Source organism: Cyprinodon variegatus, unplaced genomic scaffold (genome assembly GCF_000732505.1).
Source record: "Cyprinodon variegatus isolate N-32 unplaced genomic scaffold, C_variegatus-1.0 Scaffold403, whole genome shotgun sequence".
NCBI lineage: Eukaryota > Metazoa > Chordata > Actinopteri > Cyprinodontiformes > Cyprinodontidae > Cyprinodon > Cyprinodon variegatus.
Genome location: NW_015150856.1, coordinates 232,973 through 249,135, shown reverse-complemented (window position 1 = coordinate 249,135; position 16,163 = coordinate 232,973). Strand labels below are relative to the sequence as shown.

Below are 16,163 nucleotides of genomic sequence, written 5' to 3'. Positions count from 1 at the left end.
GTCACAACACGCTATTATCTAAGTCATCTTGAAAATATTCTTTTTTGAAAAGTTTGCCACATATTACGTGTTTTTTCCTCTGGCCAGAAGTTCGATGGCAAATCCTCCCTCTTCGAGTTGGCAATCCAATGACGAACCCGTGGTGGAGGATCATGAATCACAAAGATGAAATAACTAATGCTTTTAGCCAATGTATTACAACATCTAACGGCCATGCACGTGGGCATTGTCAGTTTACCTATAGCTCTGGTGAATTATAATGATAAAGTCCTCTGGAAATCTAAAATAATTGTTGATTGTACATGTGTCTAGTAGTTCCCATTGAATTTGCTTGTAAAGTGGGGAGAATGGTGCTAGGCTTACCACACCATGACTAGCCTGATAAACTAGACTAAATGTGAGATTAAATGTGTAATTTAGTCTGGCCCCGATGAATCGGAAGATTGTTGATGAGAACAACCTGTTGTTTTTCAAACCATGTCTATGCCTATTGGCCAACGCTCTGACCAATGAGCTCAACTGACTGTGACGTAGGAAGTGCGACAGGAAGCTGGTGGGGGAGTGTAATCAAACAGCCTGTCGATAAAACAGCGAATACGTCCTTCTTACAAATGAATGAGCGTAGAGCCTCTTCCTGCTCACGCTTCAACGAAAATGCCAAATCTAATCCTTCCGAAACTGATTCCAAAGGGGAGTCAAAACAGTTCAATAATTGTTGCCATCTTCCTTGTTGCGCTTTCTCCTGCATTGTTCAGCTTTGTCATCACGCCCTCAAAGCCCCGCCCACTTTGCATCCAAAAATTAAAAAAAAAATCTCTGAGTTGTGATTGGCCCGCCAGTTCTAGGGCCTGGGGCATTGATCGAGGCTAGGCCGCTTGCAGGCAAAAATGATTTTGGCCGCTGGGGCTAGTTTACTAGGCTACACCGTGACGTCACTGCCGGAAGATGTCAGGAATGAGGTGTTACTATATTTGGGGAAAAAATGTCAGGTCCCGGACTGAGAGATCGCAACGAAAATTATTACTTTTATTTCGTTACTGATTAACTCTAAATTAATGAAATCGCCGTGAGCCTATTAGTTTTTGGTATAGATAATGATCCATTTACTATTCCTTGCTGACTGGACTTTTCCTTTAATAAATGGAATAAAGTGGGGGGGATAGTTTTTTTATCAGATGCTTTAAGGAAAGATCCTGGGAATGTTCTGCACCATGTACTTTTATTTTATGTTTTGAGGTTTGATTAGTTGTTTTACAATGAGGAACATAATCATTTATTCACCAAACTACTTTGAAGTCTCAATATGAATTAAACGTACACAATTGGCAGAAATAAATAATGGACTAGCTACATCTTGAATAAAATAAAACAGCAATTTGAAGTTTGACATCTGTTGTGCCTTGGGCTGGCTCTGTTTATTTATTGATTTTTATATATTTGTTTTAAATGTGTCTGCATGATTATTTGTACTAAACCTCAGCAAACGATCAGATTTGCTTCGGCACATAATTTTGCCTCGGCTTACACCCAGGTTCCTATGTTTATTTCAGCTTAGCATGATCACTAACTGTCAGCTATTAACAGATGTCTGGATCACTTTGCCATTTTGTTTTTGATTTTTCATTTATTTGTCTTTGAATTATTCATTAATTAATCTGCTGACTTAATCCATTCACTTTTTAATTTGTCCCAACTTTTCTTCTGTTTATTTTTTTTTACCCCAATCTTTGAACACGTCCTGTGTTGTTGTACACGTGCACCTCCTCCTCTCTTCCCTACTTTCCCCCTCCACTCACCTCACCTCCCACCTCCACCTCTCTGTCCCTGTCTCCAACCATCCAGGCTGGTCACCGGGTAAGTCTGCTCGCTTTATGCTGGATTCTTGTTTTTCTGATCATCCTTCTGCTTTGCGCTCTAACTGGGGATGGAATTGCGAATTGGTGTACATCTGACATTTTTTTTTGCCTTTTAGCACAATTAGCTGCTGCTATTTCATCAGCTGCTATGAAGCTAACTTATGCTGACATAGACTTGATTTGGTCTGGTGTGTTATTTCAAACATGTAATGCAGACAAAAAAGTGTTGCTACTCCTAGTAAAGATGTTTAAATGGCTTTAAGATAAATTAATCTCCGCAAAAAAACCTCTGTATCCCACCTGCATTAATTATTGCCACTCACAGGCCAGTTTATTTTAGCCACCGGTCACTTTGCTGGAAAAGGAATCCTACATTCATACAAAAAGGCAGAAATGTAAGGGAGGTAAATAAAATCTATTAGAAGATATTTTCATGGTTAGATGGGAGTCATGACAACACAACTTTACCAGGGTGCCAACAAATTTGCCTGCATCTGAAAAAAAAAACATAGCTAGATAAGAAAACAAACCAGATATTAAACTGAACTAAAGGTTAAAGATCCTTAAATAGAAAACTTTCTGACCTGTTTAATCAAACGCTTTATTACCGTGAGGTCCGAAATTTGAAAAGTGCAATATCGGATGAACATCATGATGGCAGGAGTACAGGAGTTTTTGCTCCAATGCTTTCGCCAGGTCAAATAAGGTTACAGATGCTAGCGGCTGAAATCAGCTCCATCAGTACGGTGATCTTGATAGGAAGGAGACCCAAAGCAGACACAGGGCCAACTGGATGGGGTCATTAAAATAGATTTGATCTCCTCCACCATCCAATCTTTAGCAAACATTATAAAAACATGCATGACTCCACCGAATACTACTAACATGGAAAACAGAGATGGCCTTCACAAAGGTGGGCCCCATTTCTGCTTTCGGAGGTTTTAGGAGAAAAAGTAACACCTTGATGTTTTGGATAAAATGTTCTTTAGTAACTTAATCAGCATCTCTGTTGAAGGAGTTTTGCAGCCATACACCTGGAGCATAAAGACATTTCTTAAGAGGTGCTTATTTATGCTCATGTATATAACAAACAATTTCGAACCTGCAACCCTTTTTCTAAAGAGAGACAATTATTGACATGTTTAACTTTGAGAGCTGCGTTCAGATCAGACTGTTTAAAGCTGGAGGCTGCAACCTTTCCAATCCAAAGAACCATATCTATACATTAGATCAGCTAAATGAAACTCATGTAGAACTATAAACATCACACGTACTAAACTAATGCTGCTTTTAATGTCACTTCTTTTTTTTTATATTTAAAAAATAAAGAATAAAATAAGTTATAAATATAAAATGAAAAACAATGCATTTATCAGGATTTTAATTATGATGTTTAATGATATAAAAAAAAATAAACTAGTTTTCAAATTGAACAAAAATATGACCACCTCCATTTGCATTCTGCTGTGGATAGAACGAGCTATTCTTACATTACAAAAAAAAAAAGTAACTGCATTTTAATTGTTTTTACATTGTAAAACAATGTTTGATTAAGAGCAAATTTGAAAGGTTCATAGATCTGCATGTGGCTCCAAAACCAACGATTGCAGATCCTTGATATAGGAAAAAAAGTAGGCTATATTTAGCAGACAGACGGTCCAGAAAGTTTAGAGAATAAATCATGAACCGCTCCGCATAACAACAGGTTTTCTTCACGTTTTGGTCATTTCATGCCCTGCCTTTATGTTTTAATGAAACAAGGCTGTGTGCTGTTTAGCCCCGACCTTCTATTAATATAAATCTGCCATCAAATTGATTCTTTGAAGTGATTTTTGCATGTTTTGCTTATTGTCTGCAGTAAAATAGTGGTTTGTGCATCAAATTATTAATATCTACCTGCTAGACATTTTTTGCGGTTTTATCAGGAGGCATCTTTGTCACCTTTCAAGAAGATTAACAGACCAAAAAAGGGAATGAAACCAAAATATCTAAAAATAATAGTCCAATGCAAAGTTTCTGAAAAATAATCTGTATTAATCTGATATTTGATTATTTTTATGATCATTTTTGGAATTCAAATGAAAGAAAATGAGAAGTTTGCAAAGAAATGAGTAGCAATTGGTATAAGGTGTGTTTATGTGGAGGTATGCCAATATTTTCCTAGGTCGATTTTAAGGCTGTCTCAGTCAAACTGAGTCAACAGCACTGATCTGATGTGCATCAGCGGAATTGAAAAAAAGAAGAAAAAAACACCTTTTTTTTTTTTTTACTCCTTAAATATTGAGAGAGAAAAAAATGTTTGCATTCAAAATTCAATACAAAGTCAAGTGTCATTTGAGATATAAGCAGAAATTTCTACAGATGACGGGGAATATTTGGTGTTACTGCTGCAGTTTGACACTCTAATTAATGCTCTACATCATGTGTTCATCCTAGAATGGATTTATGCATTTTTAAATGCTGAAAGGTGTCAGACTTAAAGGAATCTTCTTGTTTTTATTCTTTTTTTTTTTTTTGTTAAGCTATAAATAAAAAAAATATTTTTGGTTGAACCAAAAATTGAACTTTAAACCCTCTGTTAGGAGGAACCACTTATGACTGATATCTTTAAATATTGATTCTTCAGAGTTTTATCTACTTTTGACAACTGAGTTTTAGCTTTTAAATAAGATCCTATTTTCCCTGAGTCCTATTAATAAATTGACACCCTCTGCATTTATTATTCAGCTTTTGTACTTCAGGAGGAATTTTATCTTTAGTATTAAAGGGATATTCTAGGATTTTAAAAGAAAGAGGCTCCATTAAAGGTTTATAAGCAGCTTATATATTACCTGCAGTATGTAACTTTGGAGCTTTACCAGATTAATTCGTTCTTGAAGCTAACAGACAACGAGAGACAAGTCGAGACCAAAGTGGGGGTTTCCCCATCTGATTACAACTCATAGTTTATGCAAATACTATTTGATGATGTTGGAGGGAGCCAGCTTGTTTACATTGGCTTATTCTGTACAGAGAGCCTAAAAGAAATTGCACAGCAGGTTCTGATAAATGCTTATGCAGAATTAGAACCAAAATTAGGAACCTGAACTTTAATAGAATTATGTTTAGTTAAAACACTGAGAATTTTGCTTGTTATACCAATTTATTTATGTATTAGAAGTACTTATATCTAGAAGCAGTTTCCACATACCTAATTACTCTGGATTTTTGCTTAATGAAGATGTCAAGAGATTTATTTACTGGTGGTAAGATATTGATTTTAAATTAAATCTCCTACTAAAAAGGCCCTGAACTATCCTTCTTTATCCACTTTGCTTATATGTGTTTATCATTTCTTGTTTTGGATAGAAATATACGTCTTTTTTGCTGAGTTTCTGAAGTCCAGCTGTGCATTTTCTGTTGATTCCTATTTCTTCTTTGGGCTTTTTAAAAACTCAATAAAAATATATCAATTAGAGGTCAGCTGGAATTCAGACACATTATTGTTCAGAACTGTTCTTGTAAATGTTGCTGATTTGAAAGCTTTCAGTCAGGTGTTTATCTGCTTTAATTGGTTAAGATACTTTTATATTTATCATGTTCTATTAAAAAATAGCTGAAGAAAGTAACCCTAACTAATGAAGGTGTGGGGCGGTTATTGTGGCTATTATTTCCTGCTCCTGGATTGACCTCTGGCACCATGCAGGGCTCTGTTCTCTGTTTTTTATTTTTATTTCACAGCTTGTTTTTGGGTGACTAACTGTTTTTTGTGTGTCTGTGCAATGTTATTAGTTGGTTTTGGTGTTAGGTGACCTGCACATTCCCCACCGATGCAACACGCTGCCAGCTAAGTTCAAGAAGCTGTTGGTACCGGGGAAGATCCAGCACATCCTCTGCACGGGAAACCTTTGCACCAAGGAGAGTTATGATTACCTGAAAACTCTTGCCGGCGATGTCCACATAGTACGGGGAGACTTTGATGAGGTCTGTACTTTAATTAAACCACATTGATTAGAAGAACTTCATGATAAAATTTATCTAAAATGGTCAAATTGAAGAGCAACAGGAACATTAACAGAGCATAAAGTTCATGCTTTTAAAAAAGACCTTCCCTCCACAAAATACATTTTATTCCCTTATAATCACAGACATTCTACTTATTGGGATTTTACACCCTAAATGCCCAAAAAATCTCCTTTTCCTTTAAAACTTTGGCTTAGTCTGATTGGACTGAGAGCTTCTACGAACATCAGAGATTTTTTAGGCATTTTTGAAATTCTAAGTTTGATTTAAATCCTGGACCTTTCTAATATATATACTTTGTTCCATTCCTTCTTAGCTTAGGGAGACTTCCCTTAGCGTCATAGCACCACCTCTGTTTAACTGTGAGGATGAGGAGTTTAGGGTCATTGTAGCCCCTCTTAAAAACAATATTTGAAAATAAAAATAAGATAAATAGGGGTTCCCAAACCTTTTGATATGACTGTAAAACTGATCTGAAAATAAAATCCAAAATGAAAAATTGGAAAAAATTAAAAAGAAAAAAAAAAAGAAATTTAAAGAAACAAAATGTAAAACATGAACTGCATCAGAGAAAAAGCAAAGTTGCTTGCTAATGTTTTATTAAAATGATATTCAAACATAAATCTCATGATTGCTTTTTTCTTTTTCAGAATTTTATGTACAAAACGTGTTTTTTTCAAATTTCCACAAAACATTTTTTTGCAAAGTTCACTTATCACTTCTGTAAATAACAGAGGGAGACAATATTTAATTGATTTCAGAGTTTTTTCTGGTTAAATTTGAGCTCTTTACTTGATTTTCACTTAAAATCAAAGCTCAGAGGCTAAACACGGCTCATGATCTCCTTCGTTTCCATGTGGTTTTCACAGAACCTGAACTACCCAGAGCAGAAGGTGGTCACAGTGGGCCAGTTCAAAATTGGTCTGATCCACGGCCACCAGGTCATCCCTTGGGGCGACATGGCCAGCCTGGCGCTGCTCCAGAGACAGCTGGATGTTGACATCCTCATCTCGGGACACACGCACAAGTTTGAGGCTTTCGAGAACGAAAACAAGTTTTACATCAACCCCGGCTCTGCTACCGGGGCCTACAACGCACTGGAAAGGTAACTGTGATTAGACCTCTAATATATGTGAAACCTACTTATTTTTTATTTTATTTTTTTTAAAGAATCTGGTCCAAAATTGAAAACGTCCCTCTTTTTTTACATTATTTTATCCAGTATCTTGGGATCAGTTCCAACATTCAGGTTGAAACCATATAAGTTAGACAGTGGATCCAGTTGGTGTTAGAAAATTTACACATTTTTCTCAGTCATCCATTAAAAATTGACATGACCCTAAAGTTTGACAGATGTCAGAGGTTGGCTCTGTGTCATGCTGCTGCGCTACAGAGCTAAGAGGAATTACTGCAATTATTTGGGCTTCTTTTTGCGAGGCGATGGATTAAAAAGAAAAGGCAGCTGTAAAGGAGTCTGTCTCAACCCCAGTTAAAGTATAATGTGACTTGGATCTCTATTGAACCCAGTCAGCCCATAATCTGGCTTAGAAAATCCTAATACCAAACCCTAATTACTATAGAAATAGATTAAACCACATTAAATGTTAAATTTAGAGATAATAGCTCTAAAATGTAACATAGATATTAATAAACCAGGTTCTATTACCTGCATTTTTCCATTGTAGCTGTTAATCTTTTAGGTGTAACATATCTAATGTTTTGTGTGTTTCAGAAACATTATCCCTTCTTTTGTACTAATGGACATCCAAGCATCCACAGTGGTGACATATGTATATCAGCTGATCGGAGACGATGTCAAGGTGGAGAGAATCGAATATAAGAAATCCTAAAGGAGGTGTACGGAGGAGGAATGTCAGAAGAGGAGCTCTGTGTATCGTTTCATTCCTGTCCAACAGGGGGCAGCACCTCCCTCAGTTCACCACAGTGTTAATGCTGTAGCAAACTGTGTATTATATTGTTTATATGTCATCTGCATTAACTTTTATGCGAGCTACCAATAGAGAATACAACCATGTCATGTATTGCTATAAAAAAAAAAAGTAATGTTTTTGTTTGAAATTTTGCTTTTCACAATTATTAAATCCTGTACATGTGGCCAACAAGCCTGTAGGTTTTTGTGGTATGCCTTATTCATTCACTTCCACAATAAAATTGGAACTTCCTCCAATTGTCTGGTGTTTTTTTTTTTACATTTTCCCCAGAAATTACAGTGAAGGGTTACAAGAATGAATTATTTGTGGACGTTTAATGATCAATTCGAGCTTTTGTCCTCAGGTTCATTGAGGATGCAACAGGCAAAGTTTTTTAGCAGTAGGAATTGAATGTAGATTTGAATTTAATGTAGGTGTTGCTCTAATCCATTTATTGTAAATATTGAACATAAAAACTCCAACTGATCAAGCAACTGATGAGCCCCCACCCCCTCCCCATGTGCTCTGAAGTTTCTGGTAAAGTAAAAACAATTAAATGCATTGGAGAAAGTAATGGTCCTCAGGGATTCAAGTATTCTGCCTCTGGGCCGGATTTCTGTCTTGTAGCAATTGCTTGTCGGTAAAAAAAAAAAAAAAATCACTCGCATAAATTGATGGTATTTAAATAAAAGACAATCAAAAGCCCTCTTACAGTATGTTTGTCAGCCAATGGTACTAAAGGAGTGCTCTATATATAGATATCTATATCTACAAGATATTTTTTAGTGACTATTTTTTCAAGGAATGTTCTGCTCTACTGATGTTTGACAGTTTTAGAAAATACAATCCATGTTATGTTTAGAATTATTGGTGCTTCTTATGAATAATAAGCTGAGTGAATCTAAGGACCCAAGACGTATTGCTCCGCTGTCATATTCAGGCTTTAAAGAAATCAATTGCTGCCGTATTCCTTTTAACCCATTCATCTTAGAAAGCTTCTTTGTCCTATTTAATCTGCAGTGATGGTTTTTAGCAATGCAATTATGTGAACACAAACCTGCAGCAGGATTTATCTCCTACTTCTCCACCCTTGGCCTCAGTGTTAGTCACTGTTGTATTCTGGCTGCATGAGAGGGCTAATCTTATTTAAAGAAGAAATAAAACAAAATGCCACAGGTTCTTTTGTTGTACTAAGAACATTTAAATATATATATTTTTTACCTTACATGAAAATAAAAATACATTTTGCATCAGATGTTTCTCCTCTCTGTGCTTGATGGGGATTCTACTGCAAACCTGATTGTTTATTATCTGACATATTGTCAACGTGTGTGTAAAATAGGCAAGGCAAATAATTACACTATGGTTTGCTGGAAGGAAAGAAGCCATTTATGAATAATATTCCCAAGAAAATCCTGGAATAAGAGTAGTTCTGGTATCTAACCGTTAGGCCAAGATGCCATGGATCACAGTTGTGGGTGCTATAATTAAAAAGCAGCTTATTAGTAGAATCCATTGGTTTATCGCTGACATTTTGGTGTGTCCAAATACCTTATTTATATATATAAAACAAAAAAAGTACATTCCTTTATTGTTGCACTCTTCGTATTTGGGGAGCAGTGGGCTGCCATTGCATGGCTTTGTTGTTTTTAAGGGATGTCGGCAGATGATGTGGAGGATGTGATGATCAGAAGGAGCTTCAGCGAAGGAATAACCATCCTTTGGACTTCAGCACATTTCCACAGTGTCTTGATTTAATCAGATGCAGTTTATTGGTGCCGGTAATGATTAGACAGAATGGATGCTGTTAAAAGTTCATGTTCTTTAAAACTTGCTTTATGTTTTACATTATGCAGCATTTCCAAACATCTACTGGGGCATCCTCACTGTGAATCATAGTTAGCTTCTGCTTCTCAAACAGGAAGGAGGCATATTCTGTTTTTAAATGGTATTTGACATCTCTATTCATGGGTGATTATCAGTGTTTCACATTTTTATTCTATTCATCTTATTTTTTCATTTATTTGGTAGCACAATGAGTTTTCTGTTTTATCATATTTTTATATTTTTTATAATGTGTAGGAAAACCCACAGCTTCAGTTTATTCAGTCAGTACTTAATACAGCAGGGAAAATAAATTATTTGAATATATTTTTTTGTTATTTATATATATATTTACTTTCTATAGAAAATTAATTCTTAATTAAAAGTTATTCAAAATTGAGACCAGCCCTGGTCTTCAGGTTATTTTCCTACCGGTAAATAGGAAAATAACCTCACTTGTGAGGTCATTGCGTCCTTTACTGCCCATGCGGGACACTCAACATGTATGAATCAGTGTGTGAATGGATGCGGGAGTGACTGAATGTAGTGTAAAGCACTTTGGTCAAGTCTCCTGACTTGAAAAAGCGCTATATCAGTACAGGCCATTTATCATTTACCATTAATGCCGTTCACATAGGAGATTACATATTTGGAAATGTGATCAACCACGCAAAAGAATTGGATTACACAAAAAAATTAGAACAAGGGCCGAGGTTCCAGATGTTGATTTTAAGCTGCTTTATTTATTCCAAAACCAGTTAAATGTGAGTTTAGGATCATCAATCCATTTAAATCCATTTCCCCTTTTTGTCTGATAGAATATAGAGCCGGAAATATTAAGCTGTTTGCTTTGGATTCGCTAAACATTTAGTTCCTACTAATGCTTTATTTTTACATTCATCTTTAATTATCCTCCCATTTTTGTTTGTTGGCTTAGTGTTGATGTGTCACAAATTGTCTATAAGGTAAATAAAATCAGAAGAACTGCAGGAGGAACGTCTCACTGTCCTTTCGTAGAGCTAATTTGTTCCGACACCGCAAGGTGACAGGAAAACATTCAGTTAAAATGAGCTGTCAGGTCAGTCCCCCCCGACAGAGAAATAATAAAAAACCAACAATCTGCTTAAGCGCTGTACTATAGTCATATTATAACTCTTGCTCAAGTTGACTTCAGTTTGGTTTATTTATAAAGAACAAATTTACAAAAAAGACAAACAGGTCTTGTTCACACAACATGCATCAAACCTTTATTACAGTGAGAAATAACAGGTGACAGAATCATACTTTAACAGAAACAGACCCAGTAGGGGGATTTATTATAATTCAGTCTTGTAAAACAGAAGGAAATGTAATCTAAAGGCAATTAACATGACAGCTTTAATACAGAAACAAGTAACAGAAATCAACACAAACAATATCAAATTAATCACAGACATCTGGTTAGATCCTATTTACAACATCATGAAGATAAATCCAGTTTAATATGGCGTTTAGAGGAACGTCTTTAATCCAAGGAAGCTCAGCCAATCACATCCAATCGTTCATTTTGCAGCAGTCCCTCCTCCTGAGCAATGAAGCAGTGACAGCAGAGAGGAAAACTAGCTTTAAGCAGGAAGCAGGAAGTTCCATGTCAGCGCCCTTCCACTGTGGCCGAGTGGGTCTTTAACGAGACAGCAGACGTCCAACAAACAGAGGCTCCGGTCCAAGGAGAAGCTGAAATTATGTGGAAAAGAAGAACAGGAGTTAGTTAAATGTCTGTGACATTTAAACACATAAACACTGGGAGAGGCGTAAATTAACCTAGAGAAGAGGAAAACACACGGGGAGAACCTAAAGTTAACAGCAGCGATAACTGTAGAAAATAGATGCTTGGAGAAAATGCTGCTGATTTGTTGGAGTCTTCATTTGGTTTTATCAGGGTAGTTTCTCTGCTTTAATAAGTTGTAAAAAAAAAAACCTTCAAAGTTCAACCAAGGTGAAATCCTCCCATATTGGATTAGAAGCTGCTTCTTAAAGTCGTAGGGAAGCGGCTGTTCCAACCGTTGCATTTGTGAATTCTCCTGAGAGATGCACAACGTTACACAGGGGAATGTCGGCCTAGTGGTTAGGGCATAGGGCTTTGAATCCTGAGGTTGTGAGTCTGATCCCCCACTCCCACAGACTGTCACTCTGGGTCCCTGAGCAAGACCCTGCTCCCCAGGCGCCGCACAATGGCAGCCCACTGCTCCCCAAGGGGGTGGGTTAAATGAAGATAATTAATTTAGTTGCTGTACTTGTGACAGTTGAATTCTATTCTAAAGTAAATGTGATTGGCCGATTATCAAGAGGGCGGGATTGTTGTGGCGGAAGGTTTGCAAGCAAGTTTAATTGTGGCCGGTGTCTCGGAAGCATCTTGCTAACCAGTTAGCAACTTAGTGCTAGTAGGTTCCCAATGAGAAATTACATTGGGAACAAGTAGCACTTAATTGGTGACTTAGAAATGACACTGTCAAGGAACGCTATGGACAGAGGAAACATGCAAGAGGAGGAGAGTTTTGTGTCAGAGGTCGTGGATAAGTTTCCTCCGTCATACATTTTTTATTTAGAGGAGGAAATTGGGGACGAAGATGTTGTGGAGAAGGACGCCAGGGCGGCAGAAGCTTGGTTTGGTGTAGAAGGCTTACAGCCGTACATGTTTGAGCCCTTGCCTCGCAACGCTACCAGTTCTGTTAGCTCTACGCTTGCTGAAGACACAGACGTCCATCCCCGTGAACACTGGGACGGATTTCAAGGAATGACTCTTATTTCAAGTGTTGCATATATTAGCTGCGACATATGAATCAAGATGCTATGACCAAAAAAATTTGATTGAGCGATGACCGTTGACATATTAATGGCTGAATTTATGTGTTCAGACTGACGTATAACTAACTGGCCTGCATAAGATAATTTTAAGACAGGATTTGTTTTTTTAAATAGAAATTTTCTAAATTTTGGGACAATATGGTCTGATAAAGAGTACATTTATATACATGTTTAAGCCAGAATTATTTTAAATTTAAATATGATTTCCCTACACCTGGGTAACCAATTAAAAATCAGTGTTGTCCGAATAAAGAAAATCATCAACCACTAAAGGTCCAGAGACATTTTTAATTATAATCTGTTATCTTAAACAGAATTTAACACAGAAATAAAATGAGGTTTTTATGCATCCGTGTTATACATTGAACTTTTAAATAAAAAATATAAAAGAAAATAGAAATTTTTTCCATTTTAAATTCTAAAGTGTTTTTTGAAGTAAAGAACAAAAATCATTCAGTTTTGGTATAGAGACAATTTCCTGTCATATTAAATTAAGCGTTCATTTCCGCATGTTTTGCTCCTGAATTTAATAATAATATAGCGCATGCTCTCCCTGAGCTCAGAGAAAGTCAGAGTGGAGGATGACAGGAGGAACAGCGGAGGCTGTAGGCTTTGCTTTGCGCAGGAGGTCTGGAGCGGAGACGGACGATGTGGGATTTCGGGGTTAAACACTGTTGTCGGACAACATACAGCAATTTATAAATGTTTTAAATCAGGTTGGGTCCAGATTAGACAGCAGGTGGGTCTGGATCCGAACCGCGGTCCTCTAATCCGCTTTTACTGTTTATCTGTGGTCTAATGGAAAAGTCAGAACTTCTGGTTCTGGTAAAGGTTTGGTTACAGAGATACAAATTTAGGTGAACATCTATTTAAGATGAAAAGATAATGATTAAAGGTTAGACCAACTTGATGGGATAATAATAATAATTGAACTTTATTGATCTCACATTGGAGAAATTAACCTCTGCATTTAATCCCCATTTGGGTCTGTTTCAAGTGTCTTCACTAATACTGATTAACATCTGGAAGCAATAAAGGTTTGTTACCTTCTCTCACTGGGTGTAGCAGACTGATGGTTTAGCTGCAGGGTCTTCACCGTCTTTCAGTCCAGGACACCAGAATGCTGGAGACAAATAGAGGAGCCATGTTTCTCCTCCTTAGCGGTCTATGTACTCCATCTTCTTCTTCAGCTCCTTCATCAATGAAATCAAAGCGTCATCAGAGTCTTAAACTGTCTGCATGTGATGCCTCTCTAGTCAGACAACAACCAACATACCTCCAAACACGTGTGGATGGACTCTGTTCCAATGCTATCCGGCTGCTAGAACACTGCTTTCATGGTCAACCCGCTTTCCCTGCAAAAAGAAGCCAAATTAATCTGCAGAATTTTCTCAACACCAACTTTAAATCTGGGGCAGGATGTTGTTTTCATAGTAATCTTGGTCTTTCTGTGTTTTACTAACTGTTTTTAATGGTCTGGAAAGCTTGAGTTCATGTTAATAAAGGCTTACTCCGCGTGTTTTCTGTTCCAGTCTTTCTCTGTCCCGTCCTCAGGTGGGGACAGGGAAGCTCCTCACCATCCTGGATGTCCCGGTTCCTCACAGGAGCTCTGCTTTTGGACGTCCACTGTATCTGAACAGACATGAAAAAACTAAGTGAGGCAACCTGAAATGTTGACTTTAATGATGGATTATTGTTTCTCCATACTGGACGTGCTCTCACTTTTTGTAAAGGTCAGCAGATCAGGTGATCCTCCTCTGGTTAGGTCGCTGTAGATCTCATCAGCATCTTCTGAAGGCCCAAACCTTGTAGCGGCTCGGTCCAACATAGGATTCAAAAAACAGAAGAGATCCACTGCGGTCAGAATAGGCCTTGATCATATGGAGGTTTCTTTCCCTCAAACTAGGCCTGAAAACTAACTGACCAGAGGAACATCTAGAACATCTAGAACTAGATCAATTCACAGCTGAAAGCAGTCCTCTGCCTCAAACTGGTTTGCAATCAAGTATTCCCACCAAGTATCATCTCTTTGCCTTCTAACCAACATCACAGACACCATTTCAACTGATGAACTGGTCTCTGGGTCTCTCAAGTCCTTAGAGTCTGCTCAGATGTCTGTGCTAAAGGAAAATCTTAACATCTAAAACTTATATCAAAATCTAGCAGCGGGGTAAAGAAAAGCCATGGAGCAAGTCGCTACCTAAGGCATCCCTAGACCTGCCAGACTCCTTAACATCTAAGAAACTAAATCTAGCAGCGGGGTAAAGAAAAGCCACGGAGCAAGTCGCTACCTAAGGCATCCCTAGACCTGCCAGACTCCTTAACATCTAAGAAACTAAATCTAGCAGCGGGGTAAAGAAAAGCCACGGAGCAAGTCGCTACCTAAGGCATCCCTAGACCTGCCAGATGTAAAAACCATCAATAAATTCTTTCTATGTGTGACTGTTTCCAGTCTTTCAGCCTTCCCACCTTCACTCATCATCAAATCAGCAAGAAAGTACATCCAGCTTCTCTTACAAGATGATCCAAAGGAAGATGGTGAAGGTTTGGTTCTTCTGCTAAATCCTCATCTTCTCTTCATCATTAGAAGTAGTTGAAGGAGTTAAAGGAAGGTTCTTGATGATATTCCTTTTCTCAAACGTCCCTCTCACGACATGGCCTCTTCCCAGGGAGCTCCTCTTCAGGATCTTCCTCTCTTCTCCTCCTCCTGGAGACGCGGTCTTCTTGGCACTCCTCTGGCTCCTCGTGGTTCCATGGGAATCTTAAGTCGGGGGAAATCCTCTGGGTGGACCGCAGATGTGGTGGAAGGTGGTCCTCGTCTTCATCATCTTCCTCGTCTTCCTCTCTTCTTCTCTTCCTGGAGACGTGGTCTTCTTGGCACTCCGGGGACTCCTCTGGCTCCTCGTGGTTCCATGGGAATCTTAAGTCGGGGGAAATCCTCTGGGTGGACTGCAGATGTGGTGGAAGGTGGTCCTCGTCTTCATCATCTTCATCCTCAGAGCTTGTGGTGTCATACCCGGAGAACTCACTATACACCTCAGGAGACTCGCCAGAAAAAGACCTAACCTCCTCAGCCTCAACCTCTACATCCTCAAAATCCTGCATCTCCAGCTCCTCATTCTCCTCTACCACTTGTGCTTCGACGTCTACCTCCTCCTCATCCTCCACTTCATCTACATTCTCAGCAACAGCTTCCTCCTCCTCCTCATCCTCCACTTCATCTACATNCCTCCTCCTCATCCTCCACTTCATCTACATTCTCAGCAACAGCTTCCTCCTCCTCCTCATCCTCCACTTCATCTACATCATCAGCAACAGCTTCCTCCTCCTCCTCATCCTCCACTTCATCTACATCATCAGCAACAGCTTCCTCCTCCTCCTCATCCTCCACTTCATCTACATTCTCAGCAACAGCTTCCTCCTCCTCCTCCACTTCATCTACATCATCAGCAACAGCTTCCTCCTCCTCCTCCTCCTCCGCCTCCTCTATCACCTCCTCCGCAATGGGGTACAAGTCTCTCCTCCTCCTCAACCTCCTCATCCTTATCCTTAGTCTTCTAAAGATAATATTATTACGGTAATTGAAATTACCCTGATCCTGGATCCAGAACCGGGGCTCTGGGGCAGGATCAGATGGAAGCAGGGCTTTTGGAGCTGTGAGGAAAAACATCATTAGACCAGGAACATTAATTAAGGAACATAAAAT

General features: G+C 38.3%; 1 protein-coding gene and 1 long non-coding RNA gene across 3 annotated transcripts in view; one reads left to right on the top strand and one right to left on the bottom strand.

Annotated features, from left to right (window-relative positions):
* Positions 1-8,039, top strand: part of vps29 (VPS29 retromer complex component) — a 10,177-nt gene extending 2,138 nt beyond the window's left edge. Inside the window, exons 2-5 of the mRNA XM_015387768.1 lie at positions 1,843-1,854; positions 5,628-5,819; positions 6,728-6,963; positions 7,591-8,039. Coding sequence (XP_015243254.1) covers positions 1,843-1,854; positions 5,628-5,819; positions 6,728-6,963; positions 7,591-7,708 — 558 coding nt within the window. The 3' untranslated portion in view covers positions 7,709-8,039. The remainder of the gene's footprint in view (positions 1-1,842; positions 1,855-5,627; positions 5,820-6,727; positions 6,964-7,590) is intronic.
* A 2,829-nt stretch (positions 8,040-10,868) lies between these two features.
* Positions 10,869-15,676, bottom strand: LOC107093003. 2 transcript variants are annotated; one of them, XR_001481597.1, is made up of 6 exons: positions 14,857-15,676; positions 14,180-14,765; positions 13,969-14,089; positions 13,734-13,812; positions 13,504-13,650; positions 10,869-11,326 (listed from the first exon to the last, which is right to left on the bottom strand). It is a non-coding gene; the product is annotated as an uncharacterized LOC107093003 (long non-coding RNA). The 2 variants fall into 2 exon arrangements; XR_001481596.1 differs by having other exon boundaries at positions 14,180-15,676.
* Between the last annotated feature and the right edge of the window lie 487 nt (positions 15,677-16,163).